At 37.3% G+C, this 22,484-nt stretch overlaps 1 protein-coding gene across 1 annotated transcript in view; it reads left to right on the forward strand.

Moving 5' to 3' along the window:
* The first annotated feature begins 5,642 nt into the window (after positions 1 to 5,642).
* The window catches only part of EQTN (equatorin), a 67,194-nt gene continuing 50,352 nt past the window's right edge, over positions 5,643 to 22,484 (forward strand). The window contains 9 exon segments of the mRNA XM_089912627.1: positions 5,643 to 8,937; positions 9,932 to 10,045; positions 13,451 to 13,537; positions 15,468 to 15,560; positions 16,884 to 16,934; positions 18,196 to 18,255; positions 20,638 to 20,791; positions 21,271 to 21,416; positions 21,419 to 21,557. Of these exon segments, the coding sequence (XP_089768753.1) occupies positions 8,862 to 8,937; positions 9,932 to 10,045; positions 13,451 to 13,537; positions 15,468 to 15,560; positions 16,884 to 16,934; positions 18,196 to 18,255; positions 20,638 to 20,791; positions 21,271 to 21,416; positions 21,419 to 21,557 (920 nt within the window). The 5' untranslated portion in view covers positions 5,643 to 8,861.

The following is a 22,484-nucleotide window of genomic DNA, read 5'->3' on the forward strand; positions in this document are numbered from 1 at the left end:
AAGATCAATAAAACTAAAAGCTGGTTCTTTGAGAAGATAAACATAATTGGTAAACCTTTAGCCAGATTCATCAAGAAAAAGAGGGAGAGGACTCAAATCAATAAAATTAGAAATGAAAAACGAGAAGTTACAACAGACACCGCAGAAATACAAAGCATCATAAGAGACTACTACCAGCAACTCTATGCCAATAAAATGGACAACCTGGAAGAAATGGACAAATTCTTAGAAAGGTGTAACCTTCCAAGACTGAACCAGGAAGAAATAGAAAATATGAACAGACCAGTCACAAGGAATGAAATTGAAACTGTGATTAAAAATCTTCCAACAAACAAAAGCCCAGGACCAGATGGCTTCACAGGTGAATTCTATCAAACATTTAGAGAAGAGTTAACACCCATCCTTTTCAAACTCTTCCAAAAAATTGCAGAGGAAGGAACACTCACAAGCTCATTCTACAAGGCCACCATCACCCTGATACCCAAACCAGGCAAAGATACTACAAAAAAAGAAAGTTACAGAACAATATCACTGATGAACATAGATGCAAAAATCCTCAGCAAAATACTAGCAAACAGAATCCAACAACACATTAAAAGGATCATACACCATGATCAAGTGGGATTTATCCCAGGGATGCAAGGATCCTTCAATATATGCAAATCAATCAATGTGATACACCATATTAACAAATTGAAGAATAAAAACCATATGATCATCTCAATAGATGCAGAAAAAGCTTTTGACAAAATTCAACACCCATTTATGATAAAAACTCTCCAGAAAGTGGGCATAGAGGGAACCTACCGCAACATAATAAAGGCCATATATGACAAGCCCACAGCAAACATCATTCTCAATGGTGAAAAACTGAAAGCATTTCCTCTAAGATCAGGAACAATACAAGGATGTCCACTCTCACTACTATTTTTCAACATAGTTCTGGAAGTCATAGCCATGGCAATCAGAGAAGAAAAAGAAATAATAGGAATACAAATTGGAAAAGAAGAAGTAAAACTGTCACTGTTTGCAGATGACATGATACTATACATGGAGAATCCTAAATATGCCACCATAAAACTACTAGAGCTAATCAGTGAATTTGATAAAGTTGCAGGATACAAAATTAATGCACAGAAATCTATTGCATTCCTATACACTAACAATGAAAGATCAGAAAGAGAAATTAAGGAAACAATCTCATTCACCACTGCAACAAAAAGAATAAAATACCTAGGAATAAACCTACCTATGGATGTAAAAGACCTGTACTCAGAAAACTATAAGACACTGATGAAAGAAATCAAAGATGACACAAACAGATGGAGAGATATACCATGTTCTTGGATTGGAAGAATCAATATTGTCAAAATGACTATACTACCCAAAGCAATCTACAGATTCAATGTAATCTTGATCAAATTACCAATGGCATTTTTTTACAGAACTAGAACAAAAAATCTTAAAATTTGTATGGAGACACAAAAGACCCCAATAAGCCAAAACAATCTTGAGAAAGAAAAACAAAGTTGGAGGAATCAGGCTCCCTGACTTCAGACTATACTACAAAGCCACAGTAATCAAGATAGTATGGTACTGGCACAAAAACAGAAATTAGATCAATGGAACAGGATAGAAACCCCAGAAATAATCCCACGTACACATGGTCACCTTATCTTTGATAAAGGAGGCAAGGATATACAATGGAGAAAAGACAGTCTCTTCAATAAGTGGTGCTGGGAAAACTGGACAGCTACATGTAAAAGAATGAAATTAGAACACTCCTTAACATGATACACAAAAATAAACTCAAAATGGATTAAAGACCTTAATGTAAGACCAGACACTACAAAACTCTTAGAGGAAAATATAGGCAGAACACTCTTTGACATAAATCACAGTAAAATCTTTTTTGACCCACCTCCTTGAGTAATGGAAATAAAAACAAAAATAAGCAAATGGGACCTAATGAAACTTAAAAGCTTTTGACAACAAAGGAAACTATAAACAAGGCAAAAAGACAACCCTCAGAATGGGAGAAATTATTTTCAAACAAATCAACCGACAAAGGCTTATCTGGAGCCAGCCAAGCAAATAGAAGGAAAAGAGCCCTCCAAGCAAAAGGGCCTGATGGAAAAAGACCCTCGGGCAGGAACAGGTTCTTTGAAGCACTGAAGGAACACTAGGGTGCCTGGGGCCCCGGGAGGGAGGTGGTGGGTGGCACAGACACAGCCGGAGAGGTAAACAGGGGCCAGATCACACAGAAAATGAGCCTGTCTGATTCCAACACCAAGAATAGGGGTCCACTCTCTGAGAAATAGTTTCTTATTTCTCTCAACACCATGGGTCATATAACTGACAAGATTCTCTTTTTTGTATGATCTCTTTCTATGAAGGATAGACCCAATTCTATGCCAACCTTGAACATGGTCACGGGACTTTACAGTTGCCTTTTAAAGCTGATTCCTGCTTAACTGAGTCCCTGAACTTGCTTTTCTATCTCCCCCACCCCATATTTTATTATTTTTATGTTATGCCGTTATTTTCTGTACCTCTTATAAACTTCCTAAAATCCTTTCTGGGATAAGATGCACTGAAGTTCACATAAAATAAGTGTAAATATCGTGGTAACTTGTTCATTGAGTCAGGCTTGGTCACTGCTCAAATTCCCGTTGCATTTGAAGGTGAACTTCACATTCTCACTTTTGTGGAGGGCAGATCATTTAACTTCAGTGTATGTTTAGAGGCCCCCAAGTTTTCACTCATTCTGGTGTCTTTATTTATTTATTTATTTATTTTTGGCTGTGTTGGGTCTTTGTTGCGGTGCGCGGGCTTCTCATTGCGGTGGTTTCTCTTGTTGCAGAGTACAGGCTCTAGACGCATGGCTTCCATAGTTGTGACTCATGGGCTTCAGTAGTTGTCGCTTGTGGGCTCTAGAGCGCAGGCTCAGTAGTTGTGGCACATGGTCTTAGTTGCTCCGTGGCATGTGGGATCATCCTGAACAAGGGCTCGAACCCGTGTTCCCTGCATTGGCAGGCGGGTTCTCAACCACTGTACCACCAGGGAAACCCTATTCTGGTGTCTTTAATCTTTTTACTGTGTAAATTTCCCTTTTGAAGATGTGAACATGGATCATCACTTCAAGTTGAATGAGAAGATATAAGATTGGAGAGAAAGGAATTAGAGCAGGATTTGGGGCAAGGGTGACCATTGAGAAGAAAGAAAAAGACAACAGTGTTCAGAAGTTCTGAATGTTTCTGAGTCAACTAAATTTGAAAGTAGGTACATTGTCACTTCCCCCTTCACCTTCCTGAAAATTACTATCCCAAAGCCTTAGGTAGGATCACTCACAGTAGGATATGTGCCAGGGTGGGGTGGAGGGAGCCATGTGGCCCAGAATGGGGTGTCAGAGCTCAAGCAGGATGAGAAGGGCATCTGAGTAGGAGGAGGGATGCTCGGTAAGGAATACTGGAACCGGATCAGGATCGGGAGGGAATCCATGCAGCGGTGAGGTGGGAGGTAGCCTGGCATGGTGTATTAGAGCCCAGGTGAAATGAGGCGGGCATCTATGTAGGAGGGCTGCCTACCATGAGGTGGCAGAGGCCAGTGGGGTGAGGACGTCATCTATCTGGGAGAGCAGCCTGGCAGAGGGTGTCAGAGCCTGTGTGGGTTGTGAAGGGCATCTAGGCAGCGGGAGGGAGGTAGCAGCAATGGAAGGTTGATTCTCTACCACGGGGAGGAGGGAGCAAGTAAATATACTCCATTAAGTATAATGGAAGCCAGGTTTCTCACCATCAAAGAAGGGGGTTATAAATGTGTAAACAGTTGTTGGTCTGAAATTAAAGTAACTGTTTGAACCCATGTTTTTGCTATAGATAGATATAGAAATAAATATAGATGTAAATATATGTATGTATATATATGCGTATATTACATACACATATACACTTGTACATAAACTGTATTCCTGTCTCTGTCCACTGAGAAGACCTGACCACAGTGGTGTTCTGATTCAATGAACACATCTAGTGTCCAGATCTTGGCATGTGGATACTATTGTCCCCTGAAAGGAACCAGGAATTCTTAGAGATGATGGTTGGTTCCACGGCTGGGACTGGGAAAATCCAAGATGAGTGTGGAACAGTGAGTATCAAGAGCCTGGAAATGTTCATATGCTTTAAGGTAGAAATTCCTCATTTAGGAAACGATCTCAATGAAATCATTATAAATGCTGAAAAAAATTTAGCCATAAATATGCTCATTACTTTACTGCGTGTAATAAGGAAAACCGGAAACAACCTAACCAACGATAAGGTAAATGACCCAAAAAAGTAATAAATATTCACTGAATTGGATGTTATACAGATATTAAAATTAAGTGTGTCAGAATGCTTATATTATAATGTTAAATTATAAATACAACATCTAGATTCAGTATGAGTACAACTTCTCACTGAGATCTGGTTCTTCCCTGCAGCCTTCTAGAACCCCTTCCCCTATATCTCATCTACCCCAGCGTATATCAGTGCCTTGAGGTGTGGTTGGCATTCTTGCTCTTCAATATCTTGACTTTTGTGCTCTCAAAACCACCTATCCTCCCAGGTTTATGCCATTTAACAATACCACTCTCTACCACCCTACCCACCACCATCATCTTTTGTCATTCTCTACACCAGCCTCATTCACAAAAGACCAAGGTACCACTTTCCCACAGTTCCTCTCATTTCCAAGTCTTACACGTCCTAGGGAGCTTCATTGGCCCCAGACAACACATCATGGTCTCTCATTTTACTTAATTTACATCCCAATGCTGATGTTCTTCTTCCACTCTAATCTAATTTAGCAATCTGAAGCCAGGCCCTTTGGACCTCGTTATTACACAACACTGTTCAGCTTTGAAGTGTTAAACTTCCAGACCCCACTGTAAATCAGTTTTTCCACTCTTTACTTAGCAGCCTCAATGTTCTTGTCCCTCTGTCCTAATGCATCCACCCTGTTATCCTGAATTTTTGGATAGCTATTAATTAGCAATCTCCTTAAGACTTAGGTTAAGTGGCAGTTTTTAAATGGCAACCTAATTAAACAACTTCAGCCTGGCCAGATTCCATGCAGTCTTCCCTTGCCTCTTCTATTAAGTTGTGAATGAAGGATCTGGTTTTAAACCCAACGTTTTAATATCAGCAGATATTTCTCTTTTACTATATGAGTCACCATGTTAATAAAATACCCTTACTTCAATATTTCTATTTATCTAGAAGCTAAAAAAAGCTTTACATATATAAAAAATAATAATATAAATAAAAAGGATCTGGACCTGGGGAAAAGAAGCTCAGATACTCAAAATGATACACAAAAGTACACATTGATAATCAAGGTTCTCACTTAACCGAGAGGGCACTATAAATTCTTGACAGTCCCACAAAGAGAGAAAAGAGATTACATTCTGTTGAAAAGAACTTTCTTATATTTTATTGAAAGATTCTAGTTCTTTGAAAATTAGCAATCCTGAATGAAATGGTAGCTTCTGTTTAGTTTGAGAGTCTGTTAAAAAGAACCTCAGTTCCCTAACCATTCCGATGAAGCAGAGTTCATTGTTCTTGGTTTTACAAAATTACAGTGATACAACCAATCATTTCTTTTATTTTATGTCGTGTGTAAACTTACTATTTAGATTTAAGGAAAGTAATATTCAAATTAATATTTTAAGCAAGGTTGGAGGCTTATGTTCATGGATTGCAACAACTACCGTACGCTTTGTGGAACTATTTGCGTTTAATGGAGTCTCTCGAAGATTAGGGTGACTCAACTGACAGTCTTTAAAATACGTTTGGGGTCATTTTACAACATGGTCTCATTTCTTAATGTTTGTGTGTCTTCTATTACATCACTTTTTCTACTTGTATTTACTTTCCTAGTAGGGTACTGGCGTGTTATGCCTCTTAAAAAGCTGTGTATATGAAAATCTCACCAGCGCTAATCCCTTTAGGCATGAAAAAAAATTATCTGTATAGAAAGTAAATAAATTCTTTATGAAGTAAATAAATTCAGGAAATAAATTCAACCCAGTAAATGCCTCGAATATCTACTTGGTATGATATCTAATTTACTTATTTTTCCAGATGAGGAAATTCAGGGTTAGAGAGATGATTTGCTCATGAGCACATAGGTAGTAAGTGATGGAGCTAAGACCCAAATATATTTCTTCTTACTCCTGGCCCAGTGCTCTTGTTGGAGAAGACACCGAAATGGAAGGGGCTTATAATCCAGACATGGTCAAGAAACAGGAAATAAAATAAAATCATAGATTAGAAAATATATCTAATGACATCCTTGGTATTAGCAATGGATCCTTCTTAGGGCATTCTTCAAAGGCATAAAATATAGTTTAATATATAGAAAGTAAACATACACTTTTTTTAAAGATAAGTTTTTACTCTATTGAGTAATAGAATATTTACATTCATGGAAATGATAACTACAGCCTAAACTGATGATATACAGTGAGGACACCTTCAATTTTACTTTCCATAATCTCTTCCCAAGAACCCAAAGAGTTTATCTAGTGTTTGTTTGCTAGAGCTGCCATAAAGAAGTACCACAAACTGAGTGGCTTAAACAACAGAAATTTGCTGACTCAGTTCTGGAGTCTAGACATCTGAGACCAAGGTGTTAGTAGGGTTGGTTCCTTCTGAGGGCTGTAAGGGAGAATCTGTCCTGTGACTGTCTTCTAGCTTTTGGTAGTTTCTTGGCAGTCTTCAGTGTTCCTTGATTTTTGCTGCATCATCCCCATCTCTGCCTTCATCTTCACATGGCATTCTCCCTGTGTGTGTGTGTGTGTGTGTGTGTGTGTGTATCTGTTCAACTTTCCCCTTTTTATAAGAATAGCAGTCGTGTTGTATTAGGGGCCCATCCTACTTTAGTATGACTTCATCTTAACTAATTACATCTGCAGTGACCCCATCTCACACAGGGTCATGTTCTGAGGTACTGGAGGGTTAGGACTTCAACATATGAACTTGGGGGTGGGGAGCCACAGTTCAACCCATAACACTAGTGATATACTCTAGAAAGAGTACTGGTCATGGGACAAAGGAAAATTAGAATCAATTTTTCAACAAACTTAGTTTCATAAAATCGAATGTTTAAAAAAAAAATCTACCAATTCACTCTACCAGTCCCATTACACGTAGAGAGGGTTTGTCCCATCTGAAAATAAGCATAACTATTCTAGGAATATAAGAGGATTCTGCAGAGAGAACAACTGGTAATTCCACTGGATGCCACCTCCTCCCCGACCCTGGAACTTCTGACTTTTGCTAAGTTTCATCATGGCTGAGCTCCATCAGCCAAAGCTGTGCAGTGGTTCAGGGTAACCAGGGGCATGCTTGCTCCAATTATCTCCCCTTTTCTATGTTGCACCCTGTTAGGGAGATGCCAAAGTAAAGGGCTCCAGAAGCCTGCTAGCTCTTTACTCACATCTCTTCTCCATTTCCCAGCACCCACGGAAGAATGGGCTGGAGGACCTAAAAGAAAAACAGTACCACACACAGGACCACCTCCCTTTGGTTGACTGAGGACTGAGGCTGTGATCCTAACCATCTTTTCCTTTAGGATAAGTCCTCTCTGCTTCCTCTCACCCTCTTAAGCAATTAGACTCCTGCCGAGTTTACTCTTTAGTACCTCAGGTATGCCCAGTCAGTGCCACACTGGCTGGACTTCATTTGTGAGCCTTCATTATACTGAAAAAACATTCAAGTCTTTTTAAACTTGTGCGCTTTTTCTCCTGATGCTTGTGTCATTTTAATTATGAATATTGTCTAGAGCTGAGAGACTCCATCAATAATAATTACAATTGAGGGAGAGGATGTTAGGTGTCCTTTAATATGAAGAGCAATATTGGTGGTATTGTCCATTTGATTTCTTACCTTTATTGCTTATTATATGAGTTATTATATGAAAAATGTATGGATAATATTATCCAGGCCTAAGTCCTCTTCTGACTGTTAGATAATTTTCTCAATCTGTATGATGTGAGGTAAAAGATGGGTTTCACTGATAAAATGTTTTTAGCAAAACAAATATTTTATATTCTATAAAGAATATAGGTCTTAAAAAAAAAAAAAAAGAATATAGGTCTTAAACCCCCCCAAAAGGATGTTTCAAAAAACTTTCCCCTAAAGAATTACAGTTAAGGGCTTCCCTGGTGGCGCAGTGGTTGAGAGTCTGCCTGCCAATGCAGGGGACACAGGTTCGTGCCCCGATCCGGGAAGATCCCACATGCCGCAGAGTGTCTGGGCCCATGAGCCATGGCCGCTGAGCCTGCACGTCCGGAGCCTGTGCTCCGCAACGGGAGAGGCCACAACAGTGAGAGGCCCGCATACCACAAAAGAAAAAAAAAAAGATAGCCCATGAACCAGAATTTGCAGGGCATTTGGATTGAATTTTGGTATCTGATTAGTTTTTTAGGAGATACTTTGTGGTTATCCAAAAGAACATACAGTATTGTAAATGCTTTGAAAACCAAAAAGATCTGTTCTCATCTTTCTATCAGCAATATTAATTGTTCTTTAAAATCCAGGAACCAAAAATTTATATTACCTCATGAAAACATAACTCTTAATTTTCAAAGAAAATCTTATAGTGGTTTATTTTTTAAAAAAAAAACACCTAAAAACTATTGTAGGACCAAAGATAAAGGACATCAGACTGAGTCACAAAGCTTTTGGAAATTCCTCCCCAGCATTCTGATCTCCATTTGGCAATGACATCATAATGTCCCTGCTAGTTATAGGACCTGCTGGGCAACAGAAAGGAAACTCTGAGACACAGTAGATCACTGGATAAATCACGTCATTTTCCCAATGAATTTTATATTGTTTATTATTTTATGCGGGGTTTTTCACCCAGAGATTAGTGGTACGGATCCCACCGATGAAGGTGAGCATTTAAAACTTTCATCAAAATAGCAGACAAGAAACATGATCCATTATCCTAGAAAATTGGTCCATAGCAATTTTTAAAAAGATTTTATTGAAGTATCGTTGATTTACAATGTGGTGTTAATTTCTGCTGTACAGCAAAGTGACTCAGTTATACACATATATATTCTTTTTCATATTCTTTTCCATTATGGTTTATCATAGGATATTAAATATAGTTCCCTGTGCTATACAGTAGGACCTTGTTGTTTATCCATCCTATATACACTAGTTTGCATCTGCTAATCCCAAACTCCCAATCCTTCCCTCTCCACCTGCTTGGCAACCACAGTCTGTTCTCTATGTCTGTGAGTCTGTTTCTGTTTCATAGATATGTTCATTTGTGGCATATTTTCAATTCCACATGTAAGTGATATCATCTGGTACTTGTCTTTGTCTGACTTACTTCACTTAGTATGATAATCTCTAGGTCCATCCATGTTGCTGCAAATGGCATTATTTCATGCTTTTTTATGGCTGAGTAATATTCTATTGTATATATATATACCACATCTTCTTTATCCATTCATATGTCAGTGGACATTTAGGTTGTTTCCATGTCTTGGCTATTGTAAATAGTGCTGCTGTGAACATAGGGGTGCATTGATCTTTTTGAATTAGAGTTTTGTCTTGGTATATGCCCAGGAGTGGGATTGCTGGATCATATGGCAACTCTATTTTTAGTTTTTTGAGGAACCTCCATACTGTTCTCCATAGCAATTTCACCAATTTACATTCCCACCAACAGTGTAGGAGGGTTCCCTTTCCTCCACACCCTCTCCAACAATCCGCGGCAATTTCCTATAGGATGATATAAAGTTTATTGTTGGAAGTATGGTATAACTTAGATTTTAAATCTCTGACTCAAATCCTTTGTGAAAAAATGCACTTAGAAAAAGAAAGTAGTCAAAGAAATCAACATATTTCTGATCTCTGGTCATACTTTTTTTCAGGGCCTGAGATGACGCCCTTACCTGAGCAGCCTGTGGCTGAACAGCCACATAAAGTGGAAGAAGAAAATAAGGAGAATGTTCCTGCTAATGAGGAAACTGACAATTATTATAAAGGTATAAACCAATGTAAGCTTTTCAAGTTAATAGCAATACATATACAAAAGCTGATTAGACTGGTTTGATTTATTTTTGATTAGATTGGTTGGATTTATTTTAACTCTAAAACTCCTATAATCATTTTATTTCCTACTTAAATTTTAACTTACCTTATAGACGTTTCAACGTATGAGATGAAATCCTTATCTCCTACAACTTTTTCCATGAGGTGTTATGAAGTTTAATAAGATTCTCTTGGTAATTGTCTATAATTAACATAGGGTTTATCATTAGCAGTATGGTTATTTATTCACTTTAGTAACAATTGACCTAATTTTATGGTGAGTTAACCAAAATTTATTTGGAGGTGTGTGTCAGCTTTCTAGGGCTTCTTGAAACAAAGTACCACAAACTGGGGCTCAAAGCAAAAGAAATTTGTTCTCTCACAGTTCTCACAGCAGCCAGAAGTGCAAAATCAAAGCTTTGGCCATGCCAGCCTCTCTCCAAAGCCTCTAGGAGACTATCTTCCCTTGCATCTTCCGGCTTCTGGTAGCCCCAGGAGTTCCTTAGCTTGTAGCAGCAGAACTCCAATCGCTGCATCTGTCTTCACAAGTTCTTTCTGTGTTTCCATGTCCAAATTTCCCTCTTCTCAATAAGGACACCGTTTTGGATTAGGAGCCCACCTACTCGCACGTGACTTTGTCTTAACTAATTAAATCTTCAATGACTTAAATTCCAAATTAGGTCACATTCTGAGGTACTGAAGGTTAAGACTTCAACATAGCTTTTTGGGGCAAACAAAATTCAACCCATAACAAGATGACTTTGAGATGTTTGGAAGGTCCACTGAACTTCAAATTATTCACCATTCATTGTATGGGCTTTCTTTCCATGTCCTTACAAGGTCCACCATTGTATAATGTGAAAAATTCGTAAGAAACTCTTGTTAAAAATTAAATATAATTGAGATTAAATCTAATTATCCTGGAATCTTTAATGATATTAATCAAAGAAAACACTAGAAATACAATTAAGATATACACATACACATACACTCAAGTACTTTGAAAATTATAATACGTAAGTTGTATTTCTGTATGTTCTTTGGTGAATCACTGTCCTCTTTTGTAGGTTAAAAAAATCCCTGATGCTCAGAGAGGTCAATTGCCAAGTTTCATAGCTACGAAGAAGCAGTCAGGAGTGGTGTCCAGTCTGTTCACCACAGGCTGCCTCTACTGTATGCAAAATGATGCAGTTATTTCCTTTTCAGGATGTACCTCTATTTTGAATTACCAGAGGGAAAATAAATCAAGAGCCTGATGATTACTTTGATTAAAGAAAAAAATCTTTCTTATACACACACACATATATATATAAAACATAAATGGGATTATACTAAAGGATTGTATTATGACTTGCTTTTTTCATTTCACAACTCCAGAGCTCTTTTCACATCTACCTCATTATTTTTAATGGATATATACTATTCCATAAAATGATATGCTCCATAATTTATCCACTATCTTTTTAAAGAATTAGATTATGTGCAGTTTTTTCCCTTGTACATTCTTCTCATGTGCACTTGGGTGTATCTCTCTTTGGATAGATACCTAATACTGGTATTTTTGAATCAAGGATAAATCTTTTAAAATATTGATAGATACCACAAATTGTACTCCAAAACTTATCTACCAATTTACATCCCCCAAGAATGCGCCACAGTATCACATCACATACAATGAATATTGTTAATCATATTTTGTGAATAAGTGAGAATTTTTCATTACTGTTTTAATTTGCACTCTGATTACTTTTGAACCTGAGAATTTTCCTCTGTATTTATTGGGCATTTTTATTTCTACTTCTGTGATTTACCTGTTCATATCCTTGGCCCATTTTTCTATTAGGTTGTATTTTCATTTGTTTGTAGGGGCTCTTTTTATATTTAGTATATTAATCTTTTCTCTACGGTAAAAGTAACAAGTATTTTCTCCCAAGCTGTTGCGTATCTTTAAACTTATTTAGGTATCTTAATCACAGAGAAAATTTTAAATTTTATGAGATCAATTCTTGATTAATTTCTTCTTCATTTTGTATCTTATTTAGGTAGGCCTTATCCAATCCAAGATATTAAATTATTTTCCAATTTTTGGATAATTTTATATTTTGGTTAAAACTCTTAGGTCTTTTTTTTTTTTTTTTTGCGGTACACGGGCCTCTCACTCTTGTGGCCTCTCCTGTTGCGGAGCACAGGCTCTGGATGCACAGGCTCAGTGGCCATGGCTCATGGGCCCAGCCACTCTGCGGCATGTGGGATCTTCCCGGACCAGGGCATGAACCCGTGTCCCCTGCATCGGCAGGCGGACTCTCAACTACTGCACCACCGGTCTTAAATCCAATTATTTTTGTATATGGCATAAAATATGCATAAAACTTTACATTTTTCAAGGAGGATTGCCAGTTGTCTAACACTAGTTCCCTACTGATATGAAACTCACATTTAATATAATCTAAATTCCATTTGAAATTGGTCAGTTGCTACCTTTTTATTGTTTCTTTGATCTGTCTTTCCCTACAAAAATACCACAGTGTTTTAATTTTCATACTTTCATAACTCATAACATGAATATTGAGCTGTGATTTCCTTTTATTTCTCCATAGATCTAGCCCAGAAATTCTTCAAAATTAATGGCAGTGTGTGTGTGTGTGTGTGTGTGTGTGTGTGTGTGTTGGGGAAATGAATATATATATTTATATACTAAACACACATATACATTCATGTGTGTAAAATTTTCTGTCATTTCATGAGATTTTAGAAAGGGGAGACATGCATATGAATGTTCAGTCTGGCATCTTGATCCAATTTACTTTGACTCTGGTTGGGTGGGTATGTCCATTATTTTTGAATTACAGCCAGCCTCACTGACACCTCTTAAGAGCAGGATTCTTTATGTGCATATGTAAATGTGAATGTATTGGGGAGATCTTGATTATTATTGAAGTATGTGCTTTTTAAGCTGAACTATTACAGTCTAACAGAAGGTTCAAGGGCAAGTGAATGCTTCTTACTTGGCTAAAATTTGACAATGTTAATACAAACAGTGATAATATTACACATCTACGAATCCTTTGGCACCTATTATGCATCTATATATGTTTTTTTGTAATTTCCTTAATAATTTCTTTTCAGAAAGAGTCAGTTAGCATAAGGATACTAGTTTGGCTTTTTTCCCCATGAATTTTATTTTTGACCCTTGCCCCACTTGTTATTTTGTAGCTGAAGAATGTCTCAAATACTTTATTATTCTTTTCTTGGAATTAGTTAGTGCATATGTTTTAAGAAAAAAAAATTTGGTGAGGAAAAATGTGAAAGGAACAAGTGACTTAGCAAGCTGCTGAAAATTTTTGATCTTATGTTTTTAGATGTGTTTACAACACAAAATCCACATGACACACAGTCTGAAATATCTGTGAAAGCAGCAACTGACCTGAATTTTTCTCTAAGAAACTGTAAGTACTGAAAGACACCATTGCAAATATGAAGAACCCTTAAAGCAAGATTTCAAAATAGCACTGCAGAGTGTTGGGTAGGAAAAAGGTCTTAGTGGAGCTAATATCGTCAGGGAGTCTTAGTTCCTAAAATAGGGAGACTCCACCATAGCCATTGCACTGATAAATTCAGAAGGCAAGGATGTTCTTATATTTCTTAGCCTCATATTTTTGGTTTGTGTGGAAAGAAAAATGAAATAACTAAATTTAGGACTCTAGAAAATTGTTTTTTCTTAAACCCACATTTTTACTTCTTTCTGCTTTGCACTTTCAGCTTCAAATGTTATTTCTTTTTTGCATCTTTCCACCAAGTGTAACTATTGATAGATAAAACTGTTGCCAGCATGTGACTGTGGAGGCCATTAAAAGTCTCTAAAGCACATATACCACATCTTTCACCTTGAAGTGTCAATAGCTCATATCTATGAAAGACAAGGAAAAGGGGATGAAAATAAATAAGGCAAGAGAGCATATTTCTGGCTATGACAATATTCAATATTGGGAAAAGCCAGACTCAGCAATGCCTAATTATTAATAAAGCTACTTGACAATAATGAAATATTTTGAGCAATTCCAAAATTTGTGGCATAAATGGATAGGGATATTTCAAGGGCATACATTAATTAGACAAACCTCTCATGGGAATTTTGCTTGTACACAGCAGACAACATCTTGAGCCGTTTGGGATCAGACACACAGAGCCAATTCTTAAACAGACCAGGTACCTCAAATTCCCTTAGGAAATGGATTATTGAAGACCACAGGACCCATGGAAAAGATTCCAAAACCCTAACTTCTCTTCCTACAATTCAGGTCCCCAAAGGATTGTCAAAGCTGTATTGGGATAAGAAATTTTTGCCATTTTAAAAGGTGCCCTAACAGAGGGAGACATGTTGACATGGCGGGGACATTCTGGAGGAGTAAGCTCCCCAAGGAGATGGAAATCTCCAGAAAAATTTTAACTAACAATTCTTTTAGTCCCTAAAACGATGAGAGCAAGGCAGTAGTGAGACAGTCCAGACGTTTTTCTCCAAAATCAAGTCTGAAGGTTGCATAGCAGAGTTAAAGGATTACTTACCAATTGTTCCAGCACTGCCTGAATCTGTGTCAACTCTGGTAACGGATTCTTTTTTCCATCCTTCCTTGCCAACAAGATACCTGTGCTGTTTGTAGGCTCAGTAGAAATCTTCCTAGAAGTGGGGTTGCCTGTACTTCATATGGAACTTTATTGACTCCTGTATGAAGCAATTTAACTGAAATTGCCAACTTTGTGGGGAGAACAATGGTCCTTCAGTCACAATTGTTCCCAAATACACTCTTGCTGACATACCTCCAGATGGACACATTGTAGACTGAGATATATACTAAATCAGGCCTGAAAATCCTTGATTTGTAGCCCCAAATCTTTAGGGCCAAAACTCTGTTTTGAGTAGTTAACATGCATGTGTTTCCAGTTTGCAAGGACATTGATGTTACAACTCTTTCATGTCACCACCCTGACCAGCAACCAACTTGTCCTGCAGTGACGGTATCACTTCAAGGCCTGTTCAGGGAGCCATGTGAAGCCAATGTCTCTCATCCAATAGATCTTCCATACTGTCAAAGGAAGCCTGTGGCTCCACGCTCCCAGTTTTTCCTCACTCTTGCAAATTAGAGGCATATTAATCCCACCTCAAGCAACCCATTATCACACAAACATCATTGTTCAAAGCCTTCTTCTTTCCCCTCCTTTAAGGTATCTCAGGAAAATGTCAACATCTTTCTCTTTGTTTTTTTTTGTTTTGATATTTTTTGTCTCCTTTTCTTCTATTTTTTTAGCTTAAAAAATGCCTAATCACAAATGTTGAGTCATTATTTTTATATGCTGATAATCCATTATGCCTTTTCATAGATGAACTCGTCAATGAAACAACGACATTACCACCTCCTGAAACAGTCAGCAATGAAGAAGAAAGTAAAGAACCTATTGAAAAAACTATTCACGGTATTAAAGTTACAATACTGTAGTCAGACCTGGAGCTTATCATTATATGACTTAAAAATTTAACTTTCATTAATCTGAGTATTTCGTAAAGTAATAACATGCTTAAAGAATTTGTACTACTACAATTTAAAGTCATCCTAAAATCTTTTAAATGGTAAAAAAATCTAAGACTCAATTTTCAGATTTACTTGACAAGTGATAGGAAGTGAGCTCTTTTCAAAATACAACTTTATTTTAGTAAAATGTATTACATTTATATTTATATTAAATATATATTTATCTAAAATATCATGTGTGTATAAATATATATTTATATAAATATATTTAATACATTTTAATATAATTTTAAAATAATGATATAACAATCACATGCTTGAGAAATAAACTTGCCTCTGCTTAGAGTCAATTGTTGGTGTTTCCTAAGATTATTAATGGGGGAAAGTTCAGAGTGAGAGTTTACAAAATCAAAATTATCATTTTACTTTTTCTGACGAGAATATTGTTCCTTATAAAATACTTGTGAAAACATAACAACCCAGGATGGCTCTCCTCTCAGGTCTTGAAAGAGGAGTGGTCTAATTGAAGACAGTGGACTGTTATTACATGAAACCCTATGTTCTCCAGTTCATGCAATCCAAGTATGTTTCTCATATGATTACTCTAATATTATTCACTTTCTTGATATATTTAAATATAGAAATCTGATCATCCTGGTTGGCCCCTTCTTAAATACCTTCAGTAATTTTCTACTAGGTTTGGGGTCATATTATAAGTGCTTAACCAGGCATTCAAGTCTGAAATGATCTGACCATTGAAGAACTTGCCAGTCTCATCTCTGGTCACATTCCTCACCCACATTCTCCACTCCAGAATACCTGAAGCTCTCAGAGCTTACCGAACCTGCTTATGACACCTGAGTTTGCTCACAGTGGAATGATCTCTCTCTTACATAGTTTGTCTGGCAAACAATTTCTAGTCCTCTGAGCCTATACGGAAGCATCGGCTCCCTCTCAAAGTGTTTCTGGCTTTTGGAAGTTGAATTAGATCCCTCTGTGCATACCACCTGTGCATCTCTATGAAAGCCCTCATTACCCTGCAACAGTGATTCTTGTCTGTCTCCCAAATTGAGAGTGTGTTCCTTGAGCATAAGACCTTGTTCATTTCTGTAACTTTAATGCCAACCACAGGGTCTGGCACATGATAGGAACTCAAGGTATAACTTTTAGAAGACTAAAGTAACAAACGAATGAATGTTCTATCAAAAATTTACTGAAGCCAAATTACCTTATTTTGTTATCATGTTCTATTTTGTTTTTTAAACAGAACCAACCCAGAGTCCAAATGAGCCTGCATTTTGGACAATGTTAGCTAAAGGTAAACTCATAGTAGTTAGGTAGCTGGGAAAATGTTTTGGTTTTCTAAAGTCTTCTGTAAGAAAGCCAAGATCAGTGTAAATTGTTCTAATACTAAGAATTAATAAGTCAACATTTTGCTGCCATCATCACATGTAATAGCAAATGCAAAACAAACCCAGAAAGCTGATCAGTGTCACACATTTTCTGATTCTCTCCCCAAAACTCTTATTTTCCTACAAATGTTGCAATCTAGTCATTTAATTTATGATTAAAAATGTTAAATAAGGCTCTTGCTCAATATAATCCCTCTTTGTATTTGGAGCAGTGTGCACATGGAGAGGCATGAATGAATGCAAAGTATATATCAAAATATATGCATGCCTAAAAGTAACATATAAATCATAAATGTACAATCATGCATGTATAAATGTAACATGCATAGCATTTGTATGCATGCATGTATAAATGTAACATGCATATCATCTATATATACATACATGTATAAATAGAATTCATTTATCACACACATATATGCATGTGTTATAAATGTGAAATACATACCATATTCAATGGATCCTAACTTGCAGATTCTGTATTTGTGTATTTACCTGTATCTAAAATTTATCTGGAACCCTCCACTTGCAGAACTTTCACAGTCATTTGTGGACACACACAGAGTAGCAAAAAAAATTTAATTGCCTGATGCTCTTGCTCCGAGCTGAGGTAGAACAAAGGACTTCTTTTTTCAGCTCTCATGCTTTAAACAAGTTCCTTTTTTGTGGTCTACTTAGTGCTGGATGTTTCGCATTTTTGTGCTTTCTGTTGGCGATTTTGCTATTTTAAATGCCCCCCAAGTATAGTAGTACAATGCTGTTTAATGTTCCTAAACACAAGAAGGCTGTGATGTACCTTAGGAGGAAAGTGTGTGTATTATATAAGCTTCATGTAGGTGTGAGTTATAATGCTGTTGATTGTGAGCTCAATGTTGATGAATCAGCAGTATATACTAAATAAAGTGTCTCTAAGCAGAAACACACACATAAAACAAGGTTAGATATTGATTGGTTGATGAAAATGCAGTGACCAGAGGCTCACAGGAACCTAACCCTGTATTTCCCTTAGGAACAATGATGGTTCAGTATTCACTAATTCAGTGCTCACATAGCTTAACTACCATGACTACCACGAACAATGAGAATAAGCTGTATACACACACACATATACACACACAAAAGTAAGTGAAGTTTGTTTACCATAACACCAATTTATTGTTTTAACAGCTATAAATGCAACCATCAATGAGGACAACCAACGAGATCAATTTTTTCACCCAATTCCAAGTAAGAACAAAATACTTCAATTAAAGGGATGCATAAATACTTTCACACATTTTAGTGTCTACATGTGATACTGTTTTCCTCAGTAAGGTATAGAATATGTAAGAAGGTAGCATGGTGGCTGACATCATACCAGAGAGGACATTTACAGTTTTAGGAAAGTTATGGTTCCTAAACCGTGTTCTTCAATGACCACATTGCAGATGACTATTTCCATCTCCCTGTTTTGTAACTTATATTCCTGAAATAGTAAACCAAATGAAGGAGTAGGCAAGTGAACAATATTTAGGATGCAGTTGTCTTAAATTGACAGACTTTTTGAGCAGTTTTAGGCTTATAGAAAAATTGAGTAGAAAGTACAGAGTTCTCATATATTCCCCCTGCTCAGTTTCCCCTGTTATTAAATATTTTCCATTGGTGTTCCATTTCATAACGAGGCAATATATTAATTTTCCCCAAACCTCTGTCCTATAAAAAGACATTGAAAAAGAAATAGCATCTGATAATACATCTAAGGCCTGTCACCTCAATTCTGTACTGGATTATTTGACAAGTACAGCCACTTGCCCCTTTCAGTGCACCAAGAAAACAGACTCAGTCTTCTTTGTTTAGAAAAGTGATATACAGTAATGACAAGTGCTTTAGAAATATTTTGTCTTTTCAAGTAATTAAAATGAGCATCACTGATTTTCTATTACATATTGAGCACATACTACACTATACATACATTATTATGTCAGCCCTCACAGCAACTCCATGAAAGTTGGTATTATCTCCATTTTACCGATGAGGAAACTGAGGCTTAGAGAAAAAAAAAAAAAGCTGTCCAAACTTGTAATTCGCTTTTCTATAATTTCCAGTGGTTAGGAATTTCAAACCCTTCTCTAGTTTTGACCACCACCTTGATAAACAAAACGTACTATAAGTACACCTATTTACAAACACCCTTTTAAGGAATAGCAAAGCAATTCAGGAGCACAGTCCATTTTAACCTAATTTGTTTGTTCCCAAAATAATCTCCCTCAAAGTCAAGATATCAGTCATTGGCAACTGTGTACATTTCACTCCCCTTGGCCTAGGATTGCACTTGGACAATTACAAGTTTTTTAAATATCAGAGAGTTAGACGTGGGAGCTTGTCATTGCTTATTACCAAAATATCATTACCTAGAAAATCATGAAAACCATTGGAACTTTTGGGTGGTAGGAGGTTGGGGGAAAGGAGAGAAATAGCAACATGGTTATTTAAAGTCACCATTAAATGCCTATTAAGTCAGACATATATTCAGGAAGATATAAAATTTGGCAGTAAAGGTATATTTTCATTACTTTAGTAAAAAGACTTTTGATGTTTCTGGATCCAGACATGATTTTTATTATATAATGTATTTTAGAAATTTAACTAAATTTCCATTTCTTTAACATCAAGTACACTAGATTTGATCACAGTAATAAAATGGCAAATTCAGTTCTTTTTTTTTTTATAAATTTATTTATTTTATTTATTTTTGGCTGTGTTGGGTCTTCGTTGCTGCATGCGGGCTTTCTCTAGTTGCGGTGAGTGGGGGCTACTCTTCATCGTGGTGTGCGGACTTCTCATTGCGGTGGCTTCTGTCGTGGAGCACGGGCTCTAGGCGTGTGGGCTTCAGTAGCTGTGGCATGCGGGCTCAGTAGTTGTGGCTCGCGGACTCTAGAGCTCAGGCTCAGTAGTTGTGGTGCACGGGCTTAGTGGCTCCATGGCATGTGGGATCTTCCGGGACCAGGGTTTGAACCCATGTCCCCTGTGTTGGCAGGCAGATTCTTAACCACTGCGCCACCAGGGAAGCCCGCAAATTCAGTTCTTAAGCCTTGTGGAGAAAGCATTGTAGTACATCATCCTTTTAGCTTAAAAGAAAGTCAATGTATGTCCCAACAGTAGAATTGCATCTTTTTCTCTTGAAGGACTAATCCCTTGTGTGTAATTTCATCACATTTTTAATAGTAATCTCTTCAGAGTCTTGAATTGTTTTTTTTTTTTTTTTTATTCAGGGAGGAAGTCTGGTACATATTTTAACATCTGGTAACCTGGGTTTGATACCAAATTTTGCCACTTATTAGCTATGTACCAGGGCAAATCCATAAACTTCTGTGATCCTGGAAAATGGAGCAAAGGACAGCTCCCCCAAGATTGCTGTGAAGGGGAAAGGTAAAAAAGTTAAGAGTACTTGGCCGTAGGGAGTGGCCTATAGCCTTCTCCTTTGCATTGCATGAGGGTAGTGGGGAGAATTCAGTGAAGACTCCGGGTGGTGAAGGCTTCTCTTCAGTTGCTTTGCAATCCTTATTCCTCCAGGAAAACGTGCTGAACAGAGTCACTCTTTCCCATTGCATTTTCTTTCTTTCCTCTCAGACTCTGATGTGAATGCTACAGATGAAGACAACCTGGCAGAACTACAGGAAGCCAAATTAAAGTTAATGCTGGGCCTCTTGTTGATGACTCTCTTCCTTTTTGTCATCCTCTTGGCAATCTGTAGTGCCGTGCTGTACAAAATGAAGACAATGAAGTAAGTCTACAGACCTCTGGAGTCTTTAAAACACATGAGAAGAAACACCCAACCTGCTCTCTTTAGTAGAGTGCTAGGCAAACGTGACTCCCAAGTTCATAAGGTATTCATTTTGGCTCCATTTCCCCTATTTGGAAAGGAGCATGGGGCTGTCTCTCAGGGAATATCCCACTTGGACTTTTTCCCAATATTTTAAATAGTCATCTAGAGATAGAAACAACCCTAGTCAATTGGAAAGGATATAGAGAATCTAGAAATGCATTCTCTTTTAATAGCCTTGAAACAAAAGGGCTATGACCTCTGTTCTAAATAGCGCATCTGTGTAGGGTCTAACATTTTTCATTCATTTATATAGTGTTATAATAAATAGCTAATACATTGGATAGAATTCATATATCACTTTAAGATGCTTTTCTAAGCCAAGCTGCGAACGTACACAATTAAAAACAATTTTTGATGTATGTATTTTTTTTTTTCAGATATAAAAAAGCTTGTCAGAGTGGTGAATACTCTGTCAACCCAGAGCTGGCAACTCTTTCTTACTTTCATCCATTAGAAGGCGCATCAGACACATCTTTCTCTAAGACTGCTGAGAGCAGCACATTTTGGGGCACCACTTCTTCAGAATTAGGAAATCAGACACAAGGTCAAAATCTAGGACAACGGACGTGGTTTCCACAGGCTCAGATGAGACAGGCGTGAATGATGAGTCAGACTTCAGAGCGAGGAACAGAGAGAGGAACCCACTGATGAATAGACAGCTTTAATTTTTTTGTCATAAAAAATATCTTAGTGACACTCATGTTATGATTTGGAAACTCTACTAAGACCTTCAAACTTTCTGGTGTTTTAAAAGGAGGGCACATTCAATAAAAAATCTCTCAGCTATAAAAACTATTTAATGGAAAAAAATAGAAGGAAATAAGGTGTGGAAAACTTCATCAAGTAAAACGGATCCTGGAAAGTGACTTAAGGAAAGTATTCATTCTAGGCTGGTTGTTTTTAAAATGAGAATATTTAGCTTTTTACCTTACTTGGGGGCATTTTGAGGACTTTCAGGGTAATCACTACTAACTACGCCCCTCCCCACCACCAAAGCAAAAAAAACACACCTGTTCATGTTTTACTGGCAAAACAGGTGTGCCGTATCAAGAGACAAAACTAGCACTAGAGACTCTTAGCATTCTTCAATTGTTTCCAAGTCATCAGGGTCCTCTCATAGGACAGTAAGATTTAGAACCTTCTAAAGTATCCATAACCATTTGAGATAACATTGTTTTTCAGAAGAAAAGAAAGGAAGGAGGGATCCCAGCATGTAATTTCCTAGAGGGGGATCCATGGACCCTGAATCTTTTAGAGCTGGAGGACCCTTCCTTCTCTCTTCCCCAAAGCACCCAGGCTCAGTATGTGCTATTGAAAGAAAAGCAAACATCTCAAAGACTAATTGAAGTCATCAGTGACTTATGAGCCTATCTATCCTGGGAGTATTTCAGTTTACAAAGAAGAACAATGGAATAGGGAACTGTTTCCCTTTTAGGAATCAGTTTCAACTGGAAGGATTTTAGGGACATGTACCAGGTCCTTTGTGGGTATGTGTTGATGATGGGAAGGGGAAGAACTTGTCCTCCTAAATTCTCACCTACTTTATGCTAGGCACTTTGGTACATTACAGCACACTGAATTCTACTACCCT

This window comes from Delphinapterus leucas, chromosome 6 (assembly GCF_059928025.1).
Source record: "Delphinapterus leucas isolate spDelLeu-1000000601 "Yukka" chromosome 6, BTC_Dleu_Yukka2, whole genome shotgun sequence".
NCBI classification, from domain to species: Eukaryota; Metazoa; Chordata; class Mammalia; order Artiodactyla; family Monodontidae; genus Delphinapterus; species Delphinapterus leucas.